Raw genomic sequence first — 18500 nt, 5'->3', positions numbered from 1 at the left:
CTGTAATTAACCCTTTAGCGCCCAGGAAGATCCCGCCAGCCGCTGGCATCTTTGAGCATGGTGCGGGACCCCGATTCTCCCGCAGTCGTGCGCGAAGGCGGCGTGGGGGCCAGATGGGCGAAGGCACCGCAGGCGGGGCTGCAAAGGCCACGAGCTGGGTGCAGGATGGCGCCCCGGCGGCGCGGAGGTGCAGCCCGGCGCTCCTCTCCTAGCTCGCCTCCCTCGCCTCCTCTCCCGACTCTGGCCAGCCGGCTGCTGGGGGCGCGCCGGGCTGGAGTTGCCCTCTCACTCCCCCTTGCTTTGCTCCTCCGGCTTAATCTCTCAGCGATTCCTCTGCCAGCTCCGAGGAAAGTGCAGCCATTGGACAGGTCGGTGCTAGCTGCTGGTTTCGGGGAGGAAGGTGGGAGAAGCCTGAAGGAGCGAGGGGGAGGGAGGAGGGAGGAGGGAGGAGGGTGCAGCGGCAGATCTGGCAAATTGCGAACTGCCTTCCCTCCCCAAAGTGTGGAGCAGAAGCGCGGGGGAGCTCCGCGGCGGTGGCGCCTCCTCCGCCACCAAACTCCCCGGGCTCGGCGAGGCTTGTGGCCACCTCCTCCTAAACCAGGAGGAACCCTTTCCCGATAGGGTTCGGCCTGACTTCCCCCGCCCCCCCCCATTTCTTTCTTTTTCCTCCCCCCCCCATTCCTTTTCTTTTTTTCAAACACACATTTTTCCCCCCCTGGCTTCGGACCTCAGACTGCTGCAGCCCTAGCCTTCCCTGGGCTCAGCTCTTTAAGGCTGCCCATCCCTCCGGCTGCGAGAAAGGACGCGCGCCCTGCGTCGGGCGAAGAAAAGAAGAAAAACTTGTCGGAGGGGTTTCGCCAGCCCACATTAACCCCCTTCCCGCAAACCCAAACCTCCCACGGGGGCCGTCCCAACATTGGGGAAAGTTCCTTCTGAGCCGACAGCCCTCTTGGATTTGGAGAAGGCAGCCGCGCTGGCTGTGGAATTAGATCTGTTTTGAACCCAGTGGAGCGTATCGCGGGGGCTCGAAAGTCACTGTCTCCAGGGACCCCGGTGGCGCTGCCTGTGCGGAACCGAGAGTTTGCGAGACCCGGCTGCAAGTGGCCTTTCCTCCCCGCAGTTGCTGTCCTGTGTCTGGGGTGAGGGCAGCGAGTGTTGTGGCAAGTTGCGAAGAGAGACCCGGAGGTCCAGAAAGAACTGCACCCCCCCTCCCCGCTCTCCCTTCTTCCTCTTCCCAGCTCCTGAGTGTGAAATCCCATCGAAATTTACAGAGGCTCCAGGTTCAGCCAAGACCGGTCCGCGGAGCTTTGCCCGTCGTCCCCCACGGTCCCCATTCCCACCCGGAGCCCCCGAGCACACGGCGCGGAGGAACGACCGGCGGGAGGGGGAGGGAGGTCGCGGAGGCGGCATGGCGAGGTTCCCGAGGGCCGACCTGGCCGCTGCCGGAGTTGTGTTACTTTGCCACTTTTTAATGGACCGGTTTCAGTTCACTGAAGGGGACCCTGGAAACCAAATCAATGGTAAGATGCACTTTTGCTTGTTGATTTTGTGAGCCACTGAAGACCTCGCTAACGCCCCCCACCCCCCATTCTCAACCCACCCCCCACTTTAGATGTCTGCCCTTGGGAAAGTTACTGCGATTGCTTTTCGGGTAAACTCGGACTTTCTGAATGGGGAAAAGAATGGTTAGAGAAGGGGACTGGGGGTTTTCTTGAGCATTTCAGGTTTCCTTCACCTGAGCAACAGGGGGTGGTACCGTCTCGCCAAGTCGCAGAGAGAGGGCTCTGGTGTGTAAGAGCAAACCTCCTTCTGTAGATATCTCTCTCGGGAACTGGCATCCCTGGGCAGTCTCCCCTCTGGCTCCTCCTGCTTCCCTGCTGCCGCGACAAACTAAGCCAGTGCGTGATGGGGGCTGTGGGTGGGGGACGTCGTGGCAGCCTGGTATTGCAGGGTTCCCCCACCAGCTGGAGAAAATTTACTGTGGCCAGTCCTTCTTTCCATAGGCTATCCCCGCCTTAGCTCCCTTTCGCTGTCTGGGCTAAACGGGCTCTGCAAGTGGGGCGGGGTAGGTGTGGTGGGGCGCAGAGGAGGGGTGGAGGGGGCAGAAGTGGGACGGGCGCGCCTCTGGAGACCAATCCCTATCCCCCATTGTCCTCCGCGGTCCGGCTTCTCAGACAGGCCTGAACGTGCCGGGGGTTCGTCCAAGTGCCCTGGCGTTGCCCCCACGCGGAGACCTGGTCTTTGCATCTTCCCAGTGGCAGTGTCTCCTGCTCAGGCGGATGCCAGCCAGGTGCGCGTCCAGCCGGGAGCCGCGCCCCCGGGACCAGCGCGGAGCCCGCGGAGCAGCCCTCCACCCACGGCCTGCCGGCTCTTAGGCTAGGTGCTGCTGAGCCGAGGTCCTGGTGCTTCCCGCGACACTGGCCACTGAGAATTGGGTGCCTCCTCACCGTTTCTGCCCCTCAGCAAGAAAGTGAAGAAACAGGCAGAGAGAGAGAGACCTTGACAGAAATTTGTGAACTCAGGTTAGATTTCCAGAGGAGGTGAAATGAACAAAAACACTGGGAGGGGGAATAAAAAAAAAAGAAAAAAAACTTTCAGATTAGAATAATCAAGGTTTTGTTTTAATTCTGAAGGTGGGGGTTGCGGGGTGGTTAAGTGCTTCCTCAGAAAGTATACAGGTGTCCACAAATGTCAAACATGAAAGTCGCAGATGGAAGCCTACCGAGGTTGCCTGGGGATTCCAGGTGAGGTGAATCTTGGAGAAAGTTCTTGAATGAAGTTTACCAATCCAAGACCTAGAAATCTATTAAAGCACTGTCTCTGCCCCTGGTGTAAATGCTTATAGAGAAGGCACAGATTCTGATTCTGTGGTCCAATTCATGATTGGAGGGGTGTGTGGGTTGGGAGGAGGGGGAACATGATGACGACACTTTTAAAACTGAAACACCTTAGAACTCCACTATTTTTGATACTGATTTGTCTTTGTCACATGCAATTTTCTGCATAAATGGACATAGGTTGTTCTTTACTAGGTATCATATCAGTAGATTATTCTTTCTTGTTTATTTCTCTGATACATTTCATTGGCTTAAAAAATAAGACTTTCGCCTTATAATATTGATAAGGCATAGCCACATTCATGGAATAAGTAGATGCTTAAAACAATTTACTTCATCCCAAAGGACATTAGAGATGTGTGTAACCAAATACATCCCAAGTTGTTTATTTGAAAACTTCTTTGCACTGGAAGTAAATAATGCATTTACAGTAAAAAATAAAATAAAGGTCAGCAAATATTTTTTTTTCTGAGCTTCTTTCATAAACGATGTGTTACTGAGAAAAGAACATGTTTACAATACATTTTGTATTCTAATATCTCAAATTGAGAATGAAATAAAGACTGCATTCTAAAATCGACCAGATAGTTAAAAGCTTTGTGGATTAGAAAATGCCTAAATTGCTCAACATAAATGTACAGGTGTTACAGACTAATTATAAACTAGTATCTGTGGTGGAAAATTACTCTAGAAACCCATATATTTATAGGATTGAGGAAAAAATGAATTGTTTTAAATGTCTCAGTAAATGTTTTAGAGATTTATTGCAAACTGAAGTAGCTTCTTTACTGGATGTCAGTCTACATGTAGTTGAATAATCTTGGAGTTAAATGGTTAGCCTATTGAATATATAAAATATAGCAAACAAATAGAAGAAAAAAAAAACAACTTCCCTTGTAAATAGTTTAGGTAAAAGTTCAAAATGAAGAAATTTTAAAAAGTCCAGTGGCCTTGAAATTTGTCATGTAGCAACCAGGATTTTTATCACAGACATTTTGGCACAGGGAGAAACAACCTGATTTCATAACAGGGCATTTAATTATGCATTACTTTAGAAATGCTGCAGTTGATTCTGTTGCCACCAGAGGGCAGAGAAACTGCTATTTTCTCCTGTTCTTCCCATTCTTTCCCAAATGTCTCAGATTAATGATCTTGAATACTTTGTTTTTCTTATGGGCAATATTTTTTGATATTTCAAGTTAATGAGTGGCAGTTTGTAATAGTGAGTATTTATTTCCCATGTTAATTGAAAATAACCATTCATTCAGTATTTATATAGCACCTCCTATTATGTAAAAGTCTATATTTCAAATACATTCTTGTGGTGTACTTGTATAGTGGAAAAAACCAAATAACCTTTTTTGCATCACTGTTGGAGATTTTTAACAAATTATTGTGGAATTCTCAAGAATGTAGCTTTAAAATATTTCCTTTATGATTAAAATTTCATTATCATGTAATGAATTTATTTTTGAGATTGAACATAATCTATATATATCTTAGAAGTATTTGCCATATTAGTTTTTCTCAACTCCCAATGTTTAGACAAAAATAAGCTTAGAATAATCCTAAATTCTATAAATCTGATTTTATCTCTGTGTTGTTAGTCATTCATTTTATATCCTAAATTGATTGAAAGACAGTCTAATAACAGTGTCAAAGGAGAAGGATGTATTAGTGTCTCAAAGAATTCTAAAATTTAAATGAGGACAAAAGGCCTAATATTACGGAGTTGTTTTGGCCTGGTTATTACTCTTAAATGTATCTTAATGCAACAAAGAAGTTCAGTACTCCTATAGAGAGAGCAAAGATCGTTTAGGACTCCATGGAATTCCCACTATTTAAACTTTCTAATATTACTGTGTACTAGAGAGAAATACTTTACTTTTAGCAGGTCATTCATATTTATTTTAGTTGTTTATCTGTTGGGACATTTTTCTATTATTTTCAGCTTTCATTGAAGTTAAAAGACTTAGTTTGAGATATTACTACCTTTTGGAGTTATGAGAGTATCTCTGTTGAGACCTACTGTCATTAGTATAAATTTTCCGTTTGCATATATACCTAGAACAGAAAATTATAGCAGAACTGAATATTCTCTATAAAGTATATGTGGGTCAGATTAATGGACTAAAAGCAGGTTGATTTTTAATCAATCAATGATTCACGATTGCAAGCAAAAATTTTTAAAACAAAAAATGTGAGAGTCCTTTTTCCTCTAGAGAATAGATCCAAGTTGAAGCCCAAGGTTGGGTAAGATCTTTAGTTCTTGGCTGTATTGAGACTTAAAATTATTTTAAGTAGGACAGTGTATGCATTTGTTAAGTATGATCTTCAGAAACAGGTTTTTATCAAGTAGAATGTACTTGAGTAAAACTTAGTAATAGAAGATACTAATTTGCTCCAAACAGGTTTCTTCTCTATAAGATAGTTTCCTGCAAAGATATAGACAACATGGATTCATTAGTTTGGTCCGGTTTTTGCTTCCTGAAAGATATTTCCTATTGTAGAAGCCGTATATTTTTCAAGATTAATGAATTGATCCACAGCTGTGATCATGAGTGTGCAGTCTCGAGATGTTTCCTACCACATTAAATACAGTTTCATCACCATGATCTTCGAGATCATGTGGCCTAGACCTACTGTTTCACTTCTCTCTCTCTCTCTCCCTGTTTTTGAACCCTCTAATTGAGGTCCCTTGATGTTCCCTGAGTGTTTATGGTATGTACTAGTCCTTCCCTAGTCCACCTCCTTCTGTCCGTCTTACTTTTCCTTACAGGCTTATCTCCCCTAACACCTAGAACCCTCCAGAGAACTCTCTGCCTTTTTAAGGGCACTTGTTTGACTCTGCTTCCTAGAGTGAGAGTTGTTGTTATTGTTGTTTTTTTCCCCCCCTTCCCATTTCTGCATCTCTTTCATATACTTCTTTGGACCATATATCATGTTCTTGAGGTCAGGGTCCATTGTCATTCATTTCTGAATCGCCTGTGTCCTCTACAGAGGCATGCATGAAATGCTCAGTCAGCTGTTGGACTGACTGAACCGAATGGAATTATGGTTCAAGCTGAACTATTGCCTTGAATGTCACCTTGGGAGACTTTTAAAAATATTCTTTTTACCCTATTTATGACTTTTTCCATTAGTCAGTTGGAAATGAATGTATAGATAGGTTTCACAGAATTAATTGTTTAAAACTAGAGAGTAGAATTCAGAGATCTGCTGAACTGTCATAATGCTTCTGGTAGATCGTACTTACCTTAAAGCTTCTATTAACAGAACTTTTAACAAGTTCATTCTGTCCCCCAACTATATTTCTGGTTTCTGAATGAATTTTTACTCGTGTTCTTAATCTAACACCTTAAAGTACAGTGTGTGTGTGTGTATGTGTGTGTGTGTGTATAGGATGGAATATGGGTGGAAATTATTTTCAAAGTATTGAAATTGTTATTCACTTGTAAGATAATGAGTACAGCTTTACTGTTTATATATATGTGTGTACAGATGTGTGTGTGTATATATGAAAAATCATATACATATATTTACATTTGTAAATATAAAAATGCATATGCATATATTCATACATGTGTATGTGTATATATATCGATATAGGTGATTGTTTTCAGTGGAGATTAACACTATTAAATAGTTCAAACAGTTTTAGTTCTTTGTGAAATTACTTTTGAATTGATTTGTGCTCAGGCCTCATACCATCAACCTGCACTGAAGGAGGCTTTAAAAAAAAAAAAGTTAAAAAAAGCTGAAAGCAGTCTCATAAATTTGTTATCGTGGCTGTTGGGAGGGGTGGAATTAGTGGTACTATGCAATGTATTTCACAGTGACTGCTCCCTGAGTAGTGAGGGCAGAAGGAAAGAGAAAGAGAGAAATCTTCTGTATTAATAGAGTTGTTATTCTCATTGAATTTGTTGTTACCTTCTGGATATTGTGAGTAGTGATCAGATACATTACCTCTTAAATTTGGTTTCTTGAAAGCTCAGAGCACAATTTGTAGCCCGCATCCAACAAGTGTATAAACCTTCTGGTCGTTCCCCATTTTTTTTTTTTTTTTTTTTTGTGGACTAGCTTACCTGGGGCTTCATCTTCTCTTTCCCACTCATTTATTTTTGCCTAACTTCCCTCACTTAAAATCTGGTCTTGTATTTGTTTGAGAGATGGGAAGTAAGTAAACAAAGAGTGATCAGTGTAATACATAAGGTTATATATTATTGTTGCTTTTCAGCTTTCTTTTAATCTAATTCCAGTCCTTTGCCTTTAGTCTAAGCACATTTTCTCAAAGCTTTAATTATGTCTTCATAGTATTGTGCTCTGAGAAGTCTTTTTTCTTCCCTAAGGTTCACACAGAATGTCTCCCCTCACTAGCCTCCAAACAATGGTTCTGTTCAACTGAGGAAGTTATTGAAGAATGACAGACTAAGTAGGGATACTTTTATCAAGACAGTTTCTGCCAGTATTCATTGTGACACATATTACTTGGTCAGATGAACACAATAATATCTGAGGGAAGAACCCAGCATATTAGATATTCTATAGTAAACATATAGTATTATATATAGTAATTTATAAATTATATAGTATATTATGTAGTAAATACTCCACACTGTGTTACAACTGGACTTTGAGCTCATTTTGTATTTGTTCTCTGGCATCTTTTTCATTTTGCCCTCTTTAATTAAGAAGGTGGTAAGATGTGGAATAGTGGTACCGATTTGGGTATTTGTACAGAATTTGAGGTCTTGTCAGGGACCTGTCTGGAATTCGGGTAACCTGTTAAAGATTGCAGACACGAATATGAAATTGGAAATTCTGTGGCCTCCCTTGAAATCCAGAGTTTTAATCCCTTCCTCCAGAGGTCACCCAAACAGATGTAAGCACTAGTAGCGCTCTTCCTTTTCTAAATTAAAATCTGTGATGGTCACTGTTACGGCTTCAGATGTCTAGTAGAGAGCAGCCTGCGGTTTTTGTTGAGAGGGTCATAAAGACAAGGGTTGCAGACTTCCCTTCTACTTTTCTGGAGTCTTTTTGCTTGGTTTCTCCCTCTCCTCATCTGCTATTTTTCACTAGCTAATTGGAAAATTTTTATAGAATCATATTGCTCAAAGTCTCCTCCTGTAGGTAAGGTGCTTGTTAGCTCATTGAGGCTTTGAGAATATAGTGGATGTAAAGAGTTTGCCCTGTGGATAAACTGCATAAAAATCAGAATTTTTAAAAGTCACTTTTCTACATACTCCTTGAAGTGTTCACTGATGGCAGAAGTGTAAGTAAAGCCGACGTATTTTCTTTAAGCACAAGGCTTGGTAAGTATACCCTGGTTTATTTTGCTCAGGATCATATTTTCCTTGGTCCAGTTGGAATATGGAACATTCAGCTTGCAATGACATTTTTTAAGGTATTGGTTTTGGGTAACACACTTGCTAATTGTGTCTGTGTTATCTGTAAATAGCTGCCAACTTTTTGTCTCTGAAAACCATGATCTCAACATCCAATAAAATACTTATTTCTCTAAACCCTAAAAGAGAAGCAAGATAAGCAGAGTTTATCGCTTTAGAATATGAAATTCACAAATAATAATGACTTTCAAGATGTGAAATAGTCTACTAGGTTGTATTTCTATTATGCATATTTGCTTAACTCTCTCCAGAAACAAATATAGACAGTAGCTATCACTGACACAACAGATCTGATTGCTTAACTGGTGTATTTTTATTCACTTGTTCAGTCAAAACAGCCCACTGAAATTACTGCAGGCATAACAGGGAGCAAGTCCGGTATTGAACCTGATTATTTTGACTGTTCCTTCCCCTTCTTCTGCTCTGCCTTTTCTTCAACATATCACTGTAGTCTGCACTGCAAGATATTCCTGAGAAAACATATGTGGAATGATTTTTGATATCCTGAAATCATATTCTTGGTGCAAATGGATTCCTATTTGAAGGAATCTTGTCCTGAACATTTGATTAAAAAAAAAAAAAAAAACCTCAATTATTTTGCTAGTCCATAGTTTCACATTGAAAATTAGATAAAGCATACTATATGTTCACAATTGAACTATGAAAAACTAAGAAACAAATGTTGAACGAAGAGATGTATCACTATATATTTGCATTTTTGTTCTTTGATACGTGTTTGTTTGAAGTGGGACTAGAGAGGATCATTCGAGGTTTTTTTGTTTACATGACACAAATTTCAAGAGTATTTTATACCTATTTGACAGTTCTGGATGCTCTATAAAAATAAAGTTGACATCTAGTTTTAAAAAAATGCCATTTCACATTAGTTTGAAGGCATTCTTGCTATATTTAAAAAGATACTGCTTGGTGTTTTATTTTCATAGCTTAATTAACATCTTAGGATACCCTATATCTTGGGTGACGTATATTTGCATCTGTTTTGATTTGTAAATTGGAATTTAAAATTTTGCATAGTTTTTAAAATGTCTTTTATTCAAATTAAATTTCTCCCATTCAAATTAGTGAATTTTATGAAAGCATTTCAATTGACCTGAAGTACATGTAAAACGATTTCCTATATCAGAGTATTGTGGTAATGTTTCTTAATATGGCAAGTCTTGCATAATACTGATGAATGTGTCACAAAACACTTTTGGTTGGGACTGAATTGTGTAATAATTCACCACTTCAATATAATAATAATAACATCACTTGCTGTTTTATACACAGGTATTACATGTACTTGTGTTGGTCCTAATTTTTCCACAGTTGCCTCATCGCCTTCCAGTTTTTTTCCCCCCACAAGTGATTTATCCATCTTTCATCAATCAGTGTAGTTATTCAATCAGTGCAGTTTTGAATACTCATGCTGTCCGTTTCCTTACAATGTGTCTTCATGTTCCTATGCAGGGGCTACTCCACTTATATTTTAAAGACAGGATTCATGGGCTATTGGGCTTATGAATGTTCTACTATGAAAGATAATTCCTGGGACAAGCCCTGATAGTTCTTCCAAGATTAAGAACTTCAAATATACAGGCGGCGGGGTGGAGTGGGGAGAGTGGTGTGGGGGAGGAAACCCTGATAACTATCACTATATGGCTATCACACAATCTTAATTTCTTTTGCTTTATAATAAGTATATCTGGTTGGGCAAACCTGTCCTCCTTGTTTTTGATCTTCAGAAGTGTCCTGGCTATTCTAGAAGACTCTGCTTTTCCATTATCTGTTTAGAGTAAACTTTGCAGATTTCACTAAAAACTCTGTTGGACTTTGAAGTCACATTAAATCTCAGGGTCATTTAGTAAAGATTTCAATTTCTAAACACCTTGGAGACGATATAACTTCTTTCCAATAGCATCTAAAAGCCAGAGCAAGTACTATGGCATTTCATGACAAACTATTAATAGTGACTGTTTGGCAGTGATCTTTTTGAGTTGAAACAGTGTTCTTAGATTGAGAACTAGTGGTGTTTTCCTGATCACATCATGAAACTAATGGTACATCTGTAATTGTTTCTTAGGAAATACAGGTGGAAACCATAGGTTAACTAAAATGAGTAACTCAGTGGAGGGGGAGAATGTTCCTTCCTAACTCCTTGGAAACTACTACAAATGAAGGGTGAGGACTAGGCAAATAATACATGGAAATGGTGACACTCGTACAGTGTCCCTTTTAGTGACCCTCTCTGGACCAGCACAGCAGTTCCAGGCAAGACTGTAGGTTTGCTCCTTCATAAGAATCAACTCAGGTGGGGCGCCTGGGCGGCTCAGTCAGTTAAGTGTCTGCCTTGGGCTCAGATCATGATTTCAGGGTCCTGGGATGGAGTTCGCAGCGGGCTTCCTGCTCAGCGGGGAGTCTGCTTCTCCCTCTGCTTCTGCCCATCCCACTTGTGCTTTCTCTCTCTCTCTCCCTCACACACACACACACTCTCTCTCTCTCTCACATAAATAAAATCTTTTAAAAAAAGAAAAGAAATAGCTTGGGTGAGAATGGTAAAAGCCCCTGGATTTAGGATTCTCCTTAATGTTTGCTCTTCAGCCAATTAGTATCAATTTCATGGGAGATTTACACCGAAAGAAAGTACACTTTATAAATTACTACCATTTAAAGGTAATAGATTTATGATTTTCTTCAGACTACAAGCATGTATAAATTAAAGGGTTATAATTTGCTTGAGTTGCAAATCCTAACCTCATTTCTTCCTCCTGACGGGCTGTTGCTCTGCACTCCTGTGTACTCATCTGGATATTTTTTAATCAGGAATAAACTGACAAGCCAGGCAGTCTGTTTTATTTCTTTGTTATTTAGCCTTCGTTATCTTTTTAACATCTGTTGTTCATTTTAGATATTTTTAAAAACAAGCATGATTCAAAGTCCTTCTGCAGATTATAGTCTCATTGTCTGGACATTGCAAAACAGCTTTATGCAGGAAGCCAGGCTTGTGCAATGTCAGTTTTGTCAAGCTGTTTTTAGGAGAGAGGTTTGTAAAATAGGCACAGCCAATAGGAAGCCAATTTTTTAAAACCAAGCCCTGATGTCTGACTCCAGACTGCTTTTCTCCATCCCTCATTCTATTTTTCTGGCTCTGGCAGGCCACCATTTTTTTTTTTTTAGTCCACTTTACTTCAATAGATTCATACCTTGCCTCCAACCTTGTCCTGCTGGAAGCCATTCTTCATTCCACAGCCTGAAAGATCTTTCTAGAATGAAAATCTAGTTATGTCACTCCTCTCTTGAAAATGTTTCCTGCCTTCCTTTTGCTCTCCCCCTAAAGTCAAGGCCTTCAGTAATTTTGTCCTGGCTTGCCTCCCTGGATTCAAACCCATCACTTCCTCCCACCTGCTCTCCCATTTCCTGAGCACACACTCTCTCCCTCTGAAACTGCACACGCCATTCCTTCTTCTTGGAGCACACCTTCCTCCTCTCTTTGACTATTTGTCCTTCAGGTCTCAGCTTGGATTTGATTTTTGGCATCTTGAATAATGTTATGAGTGTTTGTTTGGCAGCTCCAAGTTCTAGACAACTAAATGTCCTCGTCCTATCACTTCTCATCACTGGAAGTGTAGTCATGTGAGCTGCCCAAGGTTAGAGGCCGTGTGGGACTGATCACCACTGAATCACTAGCTCCAAGTATAGAAGTCCTCTTTGAAAATTTGTTCAACAAAAGAATCTTGTTAGTGTTCCACTGGTATGATACACAGTATTTGTTCAGATTTATTACTCGGGCAAAGAATTGTGTATCTAATTTCTACATATTTCTTTCTTTCTTTTTTTTTTTTTAAAGATTTTATTTATTTATTTGACAGAGAGAGATCACAAGTAGACAGAGAGGCAGGCAGAGAGAGAGAGGAGGAAGCAGGCTCCCTGCTGAGCAGAGAACCCGATATGGGACTCGATCCCAGGACCCTGAGATCATGACCTGAGCGGAAGGCAGCGGCTTAACCCACTGAGCCACCCAGGCGCCCCTCTACATATTTCTTTGAGCAGAATTTTTACATCATAACTTGACATGATGACTCATATTTAAATATCAGTGAGTCAGATATATAGGCAAGCCAGAGGTTGAGTGAGTACGGAGTAAGGGAAAATTTTCATGATTTTATGAAGAATTGAGAGTTCATTTAGAAATAATGGTTTAGGAATGATCAGCTCATTTACTAAGCTAGGAAGAACAGAAACTTAAATGATCATACTTTCATTAATGACATTTATTAATTAATTATTCAATGATTTATAAACCAGCAACTTGAATTGCCTGAAAAAATATTAAAATTGGTTCATTTGCTTCTTCCATAGTTTAAAAGGACATATGGATAAACAATGAAATAACAATTAATTGAACCATGCTATTTGCATAATTTGCTTAATTTCCAGTTCTCTTAAAGCTAAAGATGGAACTTGGGAAATAGTCTCTAAGATGAGATATTAAAAGGATTCCAAATACAAATCATTGGAAAGACTTTTAAATACTGTTTTCTACCAAGGAGTGTAAAGTATCTCTTAATTCTGCACTCGAGAGTGTGAGTCGCCACCTTTCAAAGCCCTGAATGTGACCCACTTGCTGGAGTTGACCCGCGTTCAGGTTGACGTCCTCTGTTTGCTCTACAACTTATATTTGCTATTCTTCAGGCACGTTTTTATTACCCTTGTCTATTTATTGTTTTCCTAGAAACATAAAATTCTTTCTCTGGTCTATACTAGTTTTCTGGTATGAACAGCTGGTATTATTTGCTGAGTATCTCTTACCCCTTTCTGTCGGAAACAGCACCTTACCAGTGTTTGGGACCAGAGTCCTCTCTCTGACTTTTACGATGTTCTCCTGGGCCTTCTGTCATAATGTCATGCTTCCCCAAGACAGTTCAGCATGTGTTCAGGTGGCTGCTGATAATGCCCCTGTGTCATGGACATCAGATCAATTAACCGTTCCCTTTTAGTCAAGGGAAACAGTCAAGGCCTATCAGTCATCAGGTCCTGGCTTTCCTCTCCAGGTTCAAATTCACCCCTTCCTGTTTTGTTTTTGTTTTGTTTTTGAGTGTCTGATGGATGCATCAGTGATGGCACTGGGAAGATGCAAGTCTAAAGCCCTGTGTAGACAGTCTTGGGATTTCCCAATAGCGTAAACCTGAAAATTCCAGTTTTTGTGGTGAGATTGATTACTTGCCACTGAAAAGCCTTCGTAATTACATATTTTTTTATTATATTGGTATCTGAATAAGTATTTAATGACTCTTTCATCCACTAAACTGTAAGGTCTGTGAGGGTAGGAACCATGTTTTACTTTCCTTTTTTTTTTTCCTTGACAGTTCCGTATTACTTGATGTATAATAGAAAGCATTCGATAAATGTTCGTTAAATGACTTTTCTGTATTAGCTCATCTGGTAGAGTGTCATCTCATTAACCATTAAAACAATTCACATCTCAGATATCAGGTTGAAATTCTGCCCTGTAGGTTTTCTTAAGTAATACTGTATTCCTCTTACATTTTGCACATTAAATTCTCTTACCTGGGTCTTATTTTTCTAATCTTTCTTTTTGTTTAATCTTGTGTCTTCCTTGCATTTGCCCTGTACTTCCTATTATTTTATTTTTGTTGTGGGGATAGATAAACGTTCCAGGCAGTTGAAAGGAGAAAGCTTTAACTCTTTAATGGGTATCATATCATAGCATTCGTTAGTCCATTAATCTGTACCTAGAATTAAAAGGGGAAAAATTAATCAGGCAAAATCTATCTACAGCCAATACTTATTTATTTTTCACTTAATACTTTTTTGTTGGTATTTTACAGACCATTAGGAATTTAAAAATAAAATGAAAATAATAAAACTGTATTTCAGACATAGCACCTAGCACATGGTAGGTTTTCAGTTAAAATCCTCTACTTACTTATTGTGTAGAGGTCCATAGATGTTTATTTTACTTCCAATGAGGGCATTGATTCATTCCTTCGTCCATTCATTTATCCAATAAGTAATCAATGTTTTTAATGGGGCAGAGGAATAAATTGATGTCTTAGAGTAAAATACGCTCTTGTAAGTTAATTGGAAACCTAGGCATTCTAAATCATATTCTTTATATGTAAGTTGGGGATTGCCATATGTTACGTACTTATGTGTGATGTGTGCTTAAAATATATGACATTTTCACAGTATAATTTGAAATCCCTTTATAAAGTTCAGATTGCCTAATTTTCATATTATTTCAGCTGTTCCTCCAGCAGGATAATTTCAGATGGAAGATGTTTTTATTCAGTCAATTTAATTTGATAATTCACTGTTTTATATAAAAAATAAAACATGGTCTCTACACTTAAGGAAGGTGGTCCGCAGGGGAACACAAGCACAAATGTAGCATGAGTCTCGCGGGAGAACTGTGACAAGCATGAGCGTAACACAGGGACACACAGGTGCCTGTGGGAGCAGCAAAGCCGGAGGAGGACCGCAGGGTCGAGGTGGGGGACAGGCTCTGTGGGAGACAACATTCAGTTGCCTTGTGGTTGTTAGAGGATGTTCTGATGCCAGACAGTCTTGGGTCCAAACCTTGGCTTTGCCATTTACCAGTTAGGTGACTTTGTGCAAGAATACTAGCCCCTGGGTGCCTGGGTGGCTCAGTTGGTTGAGCGACTGCCTTCGGCTTAGGTCATCCTCCTGGACTCCCAGGATGGAGTCCCACTCGGGGCTCCCTGCTCAGCTGGGAGTTTGCTTCTCCCTTTGACTCTCCTCCCTCTCATGCTCTCTCTCTCTCAAATAAATAAATAAAATATTTTAAAAAAGGAGTATTAACCCCCGAGGCCCTCATTTCTTCCTCTGTAATATGGGAATAAAATTAGTCCTCTATTCCAGCACAATCACTGTGCTGAAAAATTTCTGTATTCTAAAGATTTGGTCCGATTACCCTCGAAATAAAGAAGTATGGGAGCAGTACATTGAGGGAGGTGTGCTGGTGGTGTTGTAGGTTTAAGAAAAACCAAGGCCAGTTAGTTGCTCTGATGGCTGTGTGAACATTAAGCGGCGCCCAGGCTGCACCTCCAACAGGCTTTGACTTGCATGACTAGCTTTGGGAATGCAAAGCATTGCTATTTTTCAGAATCCTCCCCCTCACTCAGTGATCGCCTAGGGCGAGATCTGGATTTGAAGAACACTATTCCAATAAAACATGCATTAAAAGAACACGCAAAGAATTTATTTTTAACAAACCCATGTTGTGTAAAATGAGACGAAGCTCCCCCAAAGCAGGTTTTATTTTGTTTTGTTTTGTTTTGGCCTGGACTGAGGACACAAAACAAAATTATGCTGTGTCATCTACACTGAAGCAAGAAAATAATACTTTGACCTTCTTAATGTACTTGCTTCTAGGGATACATAAACTGCTGTGTGGGATTACACAGTCCTCTTAGATGACAAGTTAACTTTTTTTGCATAATGATGCCCTATTTATACAGATATCCAAAATGCTACCTGTGTCTGAGTGAATGTCTCTGAAAAAGTAAGCAATACACATGTAAGATCAAGACAGCTGTTCTAAGATTTCATCAGTGAATGGGAAGATAAGAAATGTCAAAAGAAGAAATGAATGGATGTCTTTAAAAATCTAGAGCTCTCTGAGTATTTCATACTTAGCGTTTTTTTCCCACGACTATACAGAGGCCTTTGGTGTTTTAGTTGAGGTGGGCGCACTCATGGTGTTACTGGTGAGCAATGGAACATTCATATACTACTGTCTCCTGCACTGATGTGTTAGTGGTTGTTGACTTAGAGTCAGGCATTTTGTTGAGGTAGTCTATCTTGGGAAATTTCAGTATCAAGAGGAAGGGCCATGGTCTTTCTATTTGAAACCTATATAAAATAGATGTGGTAAAGAGATAGAGTGTTCAGGATCAGACTGGGACAGGCATGCCCCCTGGTTAGACCAAGGCCAGCATGAAGTCACTGGAAGTGTGTAGGGATGTATGTGTATGTCAAGGTGGAAGGCTTACAGAGGCAAAACAACAGGAATAGCAAAGACAGGCTGGGAGGCAGACAGTAAGCAGAAAGGGAGGTAGGCTGTGAAAATCAAACCAATATTCATTTTATGCCCATGTGTGTAGCGTATAGTGCCTAGGATACCATTTTAATACCTTTCTATTGATGCGTTGTTGGCTAATATTATCAGAAGTGAATATAATCTTTCAAGATAATCCAAATTATCCAATTGGATTAATTCATAAATTGGAAGCTACTGACTTACTCTGTCATTGTTTCAAAATGACAGATAGGACTGAAATAAATTGAAATTAATATGGCATTATATTGGTGTTGATAGTGAAGTTTAGTTCTCAGGAAAATGATTTATTCATTTGGCCACCATTTGCTGGATACGTTCTATCTGTGATGTAAAGGGGGAAATATATATATATATATATATATATATATATACCTTGCCAGGTAGGGGTTACAGTGTAGTATTGAATATAGGAGATTAACCGGAAGTTCTAAGAGAATGTGGGGTGTGTGTTTGTGTGTGTGTGCGCGCGTGCAGCGGAGAGCAAGCTCTGGGGCAAAGGACTTAGACCAGATGGTCAGGAAAGGTTTCCTGGAAGTGTGTTTCAGTTTTGCTTTGAAGTATGTGTAAGCATTAATTAGGAGTTTGGAGAAGGTGGGTACACATTCCAGAGAGAACAACCTGAAGGTTAGAAAACTGTGTGCTCTTTGGGGAGATCAGTTGCCTATAGGGAAAGGGTAGTTTACAAGGCTAAGAAGGGGCTTGTCTACCAAAGACAGATATGGAAACTCACTTCTCAAAGTGACAACTGGACAATGACAGATTTTTAATAGCTAAATGACAGGCTCAACTAAGTCTTTTACAAGGGTCTGTAGTTCTGGTCTGGAGAACACATAGGAAGGTGCAGACCTGGAGACTGCTGATTTAGGAATTGCTGGATTAATAAGAATGGAAAATGATGAAGGCTTCCAATGAGGGGAGACATTCCCAGGTTCTTGAGGGAACAGAAACATGGGTTCAGCTTTAAAATTGTCAAGTACTGAAATGCTTATGGGGCATCCCAGTAGAAAGATCAGCTCTACCAGGTGGAGGTGGTGGATGAGATTGAGATGTGGAATCATCAGTGGATTAGTGGTGTTGGAAACCAGACAAGAAGCATGAAGAGATAGAAGTGGAGGGTGAGATCTCTGTCCTAGAGAGTGTGGTCTGGGAAGAGTGAATGGGGGAAGGAGCCCAGGAGGGAGAAGGAGGAGTGCAACCCGGAGAGGGAGGAAAAGCCAGATCACTGGAGCTGGCAAAGAGGGATCATCTGTGAGTTTATTAAGAGTGGTTTGGATAGATGAGTGGGGGCGAATGGGTGACAAATTTCAGTATGGTAAGTTGTGAAGGTGAGTGAAGGAAATAGACACAGGGACAAAACTAAAATCTTAAAAAAAAAAAAAATGACTGAGAAAGAAATGATAGAGAGGAAGTAGCCAGAGGGGAACATCTGGACAAGAGAGAGTTTGGCTAGCATTGGGGATCTGTGCATAGGTATGGAGGAGGCCGCCAGTAGATAGATGGGCGGCTTGAGAATATGAGTATGTTACAAATACAATATACTCTGTTAGAATTGTTATCTCTCGGAGGATACAGCTTCACTTGAGGAATACTTTATTGTAGAACATGTGAAAAACTTGCTGTGATAGCTAATAAAAATTTAATGAAAACTTAGATTACATCACATTTGTATAACCCCAGATCTTTAAATCCATGAAATATCTCAAATAAAGGGAAAGAAAATTTCAACTTAAGCAGGAATTTCATCAATAGCAGCAAGAAAAATGAATGTTTCCTTTATCAGTTAAGTCTGGGCTATAAAATAGTCATAAAATGATTAATAATAGTTGTATTATAGAAAAGCATATTTAAGACAGTTTGTTAAGTTTCAGGAATTTTTAAAATTTTAAGCCAGTGTCACACCCTGAAGGAAAAAGAGTAATGGCTTCATTGTTCTTTTATTAATAGGGAGGCCAGGAATTCAACTCATAAACTAAGAAAAGAGGGATGCTTTCTCTCACTGTAATTAATTTTTGTGGCTGTTTTCAAGATGAATTTTATAGTGATTAAAACCATGCATGGCACATAGTAGGTGCTCAATAAATATTTGTGACCTAACCTAACAATTATTTGTGTATAAGAAACCAAGGAAGTAAGGGTCAAAATATTTTTTCATAA

The 18500-nt window shown here is 40.2% G+C and overlaps 1 protein-coding gene across 1 annotated transcript in view; it reads left to right on the top strand.

Annotated features, from left to right (window-relative positions):
- Positions 1–291: 291 nt before the first annotated feature.
- PLXDC2 (plexin domain containing 2) overlaps positions 292–18500 on the top strand; it is a 469330-nt gene continuing 451121 nt past the window's right edge. Inside the window, exons 1-2 of the mRNA XM_004757588.3 lie at positions 292–368; positions 733–1520. Coding sequence (XP_004757645.1) covers positions 1409–1520 — 112 coding nt within the window. The 5' untranslated portion in view covers positions 292–368; positions 733–1408. The remainder of the gene's footprint in view (positions 369–732; positions 1521–18500) is intronic.

The sequence above is a fragment of the Mustela putorius genome, unplaced genomic scaffold (assembly GCF_011764305.1).
Source record: "Mustela putorius furo isolate JIRA1106 unplaced genomic scaffold, ASM1176430v1.1 tig00000827_pilon_pilon_pilon, whole genome shotgun sequence".
Classification (NCBI taxonomy): Eukaryota; Metazoa; Chordata; class Mammalia; order Carnivora; family Mustelidae; genus Mustela; species Mustela putorius.
The sequence above is the reverse complement of the archived record's forward strand: the minus strand, read 5'-3'. Positions and strand labels throughout refer to the sequence as shown.